Consider the following 6,264-nt stretch of genomic DNA (forward strand, 5'->3'; position numbering starts at 1 on the left):
AGATGTTCAAGCTGGTTTTAGAAAAGGCAGAGGAACCAGAGATCAAATTGCCAACATCTGCTGGATCACTGAAAAAGCAAGAGAGTTCCAGAAAAACATCTATTTCTGCTTTATTGATTATGCCAAAGCCTTTGACCTTGTGGATCACAATAAACTGGAAAATTCTGAAAGAGATGGGAATACCAGACCACCTAACCTGCCTCTTGAGAAACCCATATGCAGCTCAGGAAGCAACAGTTAGAACGAGACATGGAACACAGACTGTCCAAATAGGAAAAGGAGTGTGTCAAGGCTGTATATTGTCACCCTGCTTATTTAACTTCTATGCAGAGTACATCATGAGAAACGCTGGACTGGAAGAAGCACAAGCTGGTATCAAGATTGCTTGGAGAAATATCAACAACCTCAGATATGCAGATAATATCACCCTTATGGCAGAAAGTGAAGAAGAACTAAAGAGTCTCTTGATGAAAGTGAAAGAGGAGAGTGAAAAGTTGCCTTAAAGCTCAACATTCAGAAAACGAAGATCATGGCATCTGGTCCCATCATTTCATGGCAAATAGATGCGGAAACAGTGGAATCAGTGGCTCCAAAATCACTGCAGATGGTGACTGCAGCCATGAAATTAAAAGACGCTTAGTCCTTGGAAGGAAAGTCATGATCAACCTAGACAGCATATTCAAAAGCAGAGACATTACTTTGCCAACAAAAGTCCGTCTAGTCAAGGCTATGGTTTTTACAGTATGGATGTGAGAGTTGGACTATAAACAAAGCTGAGTGCCGAAGAATTGATGCTTTTGAACTGTGGCATTGGAAAAGACTCTTGACAGTCCCTTGGACAGCAAGGAGATCCAACCAGTCCATCCTAAAGGAAATCACTCCTGAATATTCTTTAGAAGGACTGATGCTGAAGCTGAAACTCCAGTACTTTGGCCACCTGATACGAAGAACTGACTCATTTGAAAAGACCCTGATGCTGGGAAAGATTGAGCGCAGGAGGAGAAGGGGATGACAGAGGATTAGACGGTTGGATGGCATCACCAACTCAATGAACAAGAGTTTGAGTAAACTCCAGGAGTTGGTAATGGACAGGGAGGCCTGGTGTGCTGTAGTTCATGGAGTCGCAAAGAGCCGGGCACTACTGAGTGACTGAACTGAACTGAATATAAACATATAAAAATATAAATTATTTAGAAAGCAAAACCCACCAAAAGGAGAGTCTAAACACAAGTGGGGAAAGTTTTGTAGTTTATATCACAGACAAGGGGCTAATTTTCTCAATATTTGAACAGGTCCCAGAAATCAATTAAGAAAGCAACAGAAATAAAAATAAAAATAAACAATTGGGACCTAATTAAACTTAAAAGATTTTGCACAACAAAGGAAACTGTAAGCAAGGTGAAAAGACAGCTTTCAGAATGGGAGAAAATAGTAGCAAATGAAGCAACTGACAATTAATCTCTAAAATATTAAAGCAGCATACGCAGCTCAATACCAGAAAAATGAATGACCCAATCAAAAATTGGGCCAAAAAACTAAACAGACATCTTTCCAAAGAAGACAAATGGCTAATAAACACATGAAAAGATGCTCAACATCACTCATTATCAGAGAAATGCAAATCAAAACCACAATGAGGTACCATCTCATGCCAGTCAGAATGGCAGCTATCAAAAAGTCTACGAACAATAAATGCTGGAGAGAGTGTGGAGAAAAGGGAACCCTTTTACACTGTTGGTGGGAATGCAAACTAGTACAGCCACTATGGAGAACATTGTGGAGATTTCTTGAAAAACTGGAAATAGAATTGCCATATCACCCAGCAATCCCACTTCTGGGCATACACACCAAGGAAACCAGAATTGAAAGAGACACATGTACCCCAATGTTTATTACAGCACTGTTTACAATAGCCAGGACATGGAAGCAACCTAGAGGTCTATCGGCAGACGAATGGATAAGAAAGCTGTGGTACATATACACAATGGAGTATTACTCAGCTATATATATAAAAAAAAAAGAACTCATTTGAGTCTGTTTTAATGAGGTGGATAAAACTGGAGTGTATTATACAGAGTGAAGTAAGTCAGAAAGAGAAACACCAATACAGAATATTAACATGTATATATGGAATTTAGAAAGACAGTAACAACCACTCTATATGTAAGACACAAAAAAGGCACAGATGTAAAGAACAGACTTTTGAACTATGTGGAAGAAGGCAAGGGTGGGATGATTTGAAAGAATAACACTGAAACATGTCTGTTACCCTATGTAAAATAGATGACCAGTGCAAGTTCAATGCATGAAGCAGGACGCTCAAAGCTGGTGTTCTGGGACAACCCAGGGGAGGAGTGGGGAGGGAGGTGGGAAGGGGCTTCAGGATGGGGGGACACATGTGCACCCATGGCTGATTCATGTCGATACATGGCAAAAACCACCACAATATTGTAAAGTAATTAGCCTCCAGTTAAAATTAATTAATTAATTATTTTAAAAAGCAACTTGATAACCCAGTTGAAAAATGGGCAAAGCATTTGAATAGCATCTTCACAGAAAATAAAATACAGATGGTTCTTAACTCTATGAAAAGATGCTTAACTTCAACCTATAATAAAAGTAATGCAAGTGAAAGCATGGAAGTGCCATATTTCATTCGTTACATTGACAATGAACAAAAAAGTTGATAGTATTTGTGGGGAAATACTCTTTTATAATGCTGACCGATATATAAATTGTTCCAACCTCTTTGGAGAACAATTTGACAAAAAATTTATCACAATTACAAAATGCTTACCCTTGATTTAGAAGTTCTACTTTTAGGAACATACATACATAGATACATATGTATATACAAGATTGTTCATTGAAGTACATTTTTATAATGCAAAATATTGAAAACAGCATAAATGTTATGTTAACCTCATCAAAGGTTAAGTAAATTCTGGTAAATCTAGACTTTGGAGAACTATAAAACTGTAAAATGAATAAGTAGACTCTTTATATATTAATATCTAAATTCTAGCTTGTTATGAAAAAATCAAACATTGTAATTTTAAATGTATAAAGAGTGGGATAAAAGAGCCTATGTACTTTGCTACATATGTAGAAAGTATCTCTGGGTGGAATACCTGGGTAGCCCTGAAGGAGGGCTAATGGCCAAGAATAAGAATATTAAGGAGGCTTTTTACTCTATTTGTATTTTTTAAGATACTGCACTAGGTGAATGCAATTATTTATTTTAATTTAATATAACAAAGAAAAAAAGACATAAAGGAACTGGAGAATGACCAGAAACACGTTATTTCAAATTCTCAAGTGGATTAAAGTGCTTATGTGTAAAAACAGATTTAAAAGACTCGGAACAACAACAACAACAACAAAGACTAGGAACATTCATTCTGGGAAGAGAAAAACACACTATAGAGTAGAAAATATTTCAACAATTCTAAGGTAACCAGTTCTGAAATGAAAATTTCTGTCTATACACTGAATGTCCTTCTTTTACACCTTGTTATTCCAGTGCTTAGTTTTCAAATGAATTCAGTTCTCAGAAATGTAAATATCATGAGAACAGGGTACTTTGTTTTATTCACTGCTATATCCATAGCATCTAGAACAGTGCTTGCCAAATAGTACGTATTCAATAAATATTTGTTGAATAAATGACATAGATTGTTTCTATAAGTAATGATAGCTTTTTCTATCATAGATCTTAGTTTGACATATTGTAATTTTAGGTTAGAAAAATTCTCCAAATAAGATAACACAGTATTATAAATTAACTATTTTAAAAAGGGGAAAGAATTTCTACAATAAAAAAATGTTTTTTAAACCCCCAAAATAATAAGTTGGCAACCTCAAACACAAAGGACAAGAATGGCAGGCTAATTTCAATTTTACAAATCAAGACTAGAACATGTTTCCTGTAGGTCATTCTAGTATCAAAGCTGCTATGGCAACATGAAGTACATAAACCTGCCTGCCATCTCCCACTTTAATAGATCTTCTGTCCAACTTCACTGCAATAAAAAGTAAATTAAAAAAAAAAAAGAATCATAGGTCTTCTGGTGAATGCAAGATTAAAGTAATTCAGAATAACTGCAAGCATTCCTAAACTTTTTAAGTTGATATTTTGGAGATTAACCATGATCCTCAAAATATGTTTTAGAATCTCTGCTAGAGATATATATGAGTGAAACGGGTGTTATATGACATTTCTTATTTCTAAAAAATATACCTCCTTTTGATATCTTAAATATGCTTCCATCTTACAAACCTTCTATAAGAGAATCTTTTAGAACACCTAACCTGACAAATACATATATACTGATAGGGTAATGAGGGAGGATATTTGAAATCAGGACTAAATCAGACAACTAGACATATAATATTTACATCTACCTTGCACGCTGGATCAGTCTATAGGCATTGTACTTGCGGAATAGGTATCCCAGCCGAACTTTGTCTGTATGAAGTGTCTCAATTATGAGATTCCTAGCTTCTGTGTGTAGCTGTGAAGGGAGTATAGAAGCTTTTGTGGCCTGATTTAAGAGTATCAGGTTCTTCCGCTGAGCCTCCACATCGACAAAATAGTTCTGTTCTTTGAGCTCTTGGGGATAGGAAGTGGGCACCATCATCTTGGGTTGCCTGGTGTCTGAAACTGAAGTCAGTACCCAGGGCTTATCGATAGGGGGAAGTTGGGATTTCTGGTCCCACTCAGAAGGTGAGCTCTGCCGCGTTTTGAGTAGTTGAGTAGTAATAAGAGAAGGCAGTGGGGTTACAGGCTTAATGAGAGTAGTAGGAAGGGTCCCCTCATCAGTATAAGGGGCTTGTGACACTGGTGTCTTGTAATCGGTGAGATGGGACTTAAACATTGTAAATCGTTCCACGGCAAAAGGATCTTCAGGTATCTGGATTTCTTCAGAAGTGTCAGAGACCTCTGCTGTTTGGAACTTCTTAGTGGTGAAAGGGGCTTGAATTACCTTGAAACTTGGAGCACTGGGCTGGACTGATACTGATTTCAATTTCAGAGAAGAAATAATTGACAATCTTTCCTTCCTTTTCTCAGAGACAGCAGAGGACAAATCTTTCTGTGGCTTTTCAGGGGTTGAGGGAGTCAATGGTGTTAGGGGACGCCCAGGGGTGGGAGAGACCCATAGTGGGGAAGCTTGCCCAGGAAAGGCCCTTGGTGGCAGATGCTGCCTAAGGGTAGAAGGGGCTTGTAACCCAGGAGATTGCTTATGAGTGGCAAAGGTCTGGGATGCCTGAAACTGCTCAGAGAGTGTTAAGGGTCCAGATTTCAAGAGCTCCTGAGGGATGGAAGTAGTCCCAGGAACCAAGTGCTTCCCAGGAGAGAGACGAGCCCAGATTTGGGGAATCTGTGCAGAGGTGACTGGGACTCCAGATATAAGGGGCTGTCTGAGGTCAAGAAAGGGCTTCAATATCAGAGGTGACTGGGGAGTCATAGAGTTCCTAGATATGAAGAATTGCCTAGAACTAAGGAGGGCCTCTGGTTCAAAGGGCTGCTGTGAAGTGGGAGAGAGCCCAGATATTGGACTGGGAACTGGTGTTGGGAATGGAACAGAGGTTGATAGATCCTTAGACATTGGGGTCTGTCTGGAGGAAGGAGAAGTCTGTGGTGCCAGGGGCTTCCCAGGGTCTGAAGGAATCCTCATTCCCAAGAATTTCTCAGAGGGGGCTGGTTTAAGAGGAAACCTTGACATACGCAAAGGAGTAGAAGGCACCTCAAATACAGGGGACTCCTCAGCAACAGCAGCAGATGATACTGGGGACTCCTTAGGAGTGTGAGGAGCATGTTGTGTGACAGATTTATCAGTAATGGAAGAGATCCCAGTTTTCAGTGTATGTCCTGAAGGAGGACTAGCCCAGGGTGGTAAGGGGTGCTCCTTAAAGAGAGGAGTTCTTGATGTTTGGTCCTGCACAGACCCAACAGTAATACCCATGGACCAGGCCTGCCCTGGGGTGAAAGGAGCTTCCAAAGGTTGGATTTGTTCTGGGATGTGGGGATATTCTAAGGTATACACTTTATCTGAGGTGAGAGGAACCCCTAATTTTGCAAACTGTTCATGAGAGAGAGAAATCCCCAATGCTTGAGCCTGCCCTAAAGTGAAAGGGGCCCCCAAATCCTGAGGCTGTGGAATGATGACAGGGATTCTCAGTGCCTGGGCCTGCTGAGGGGTGAGAGTGATCCCCAGTGCCTGAGCCTGTTCAGGGGTGAGAGTGATCCCCAGTGCCTGGGCC

General features: G+C 39.7%; 1 protein-coding gene across 1 annotated transcript in view; it reads right to left on the minus strand.

Moving 5' to 3' along the window:
• FAM186A (family with sequence similarity 186 member A) overlaps positions 1-6,264 on the minus strand; it is an 85,618-nt gene that overhangs the window by 18,013 nt on the left and 61,341 nt on the right. Inside the window, exon 4 of the mRNA XM_040233963.1 lies at positions 4,405-6,264. This exon is cut by the window's right edge and continues 3,508 nt beyond it. Within this exon, the coding sequence (XP_040089897.1) occupies positions 4,405-6,264 (1,860 nt within the window). The remainder of the gene's footprint in view (positions 1-4,404) is intronic.

Source organism: Oryx dammah, unplaced genomic scaffold (assembly GCF_014754425.2).
Source record: "Oryx dammah isolate SB20612 unplaced genomic scaffold, SCBI_Odam_1.1 HiC_scaffold_29, whole genome shotgun sequence".
Taxonomy (NCBI): Eukaryota; Metazoa; Chordata; class Mammalia; order Artiodactyla; family Bovidae; genus Oryx; species Oryx dammah.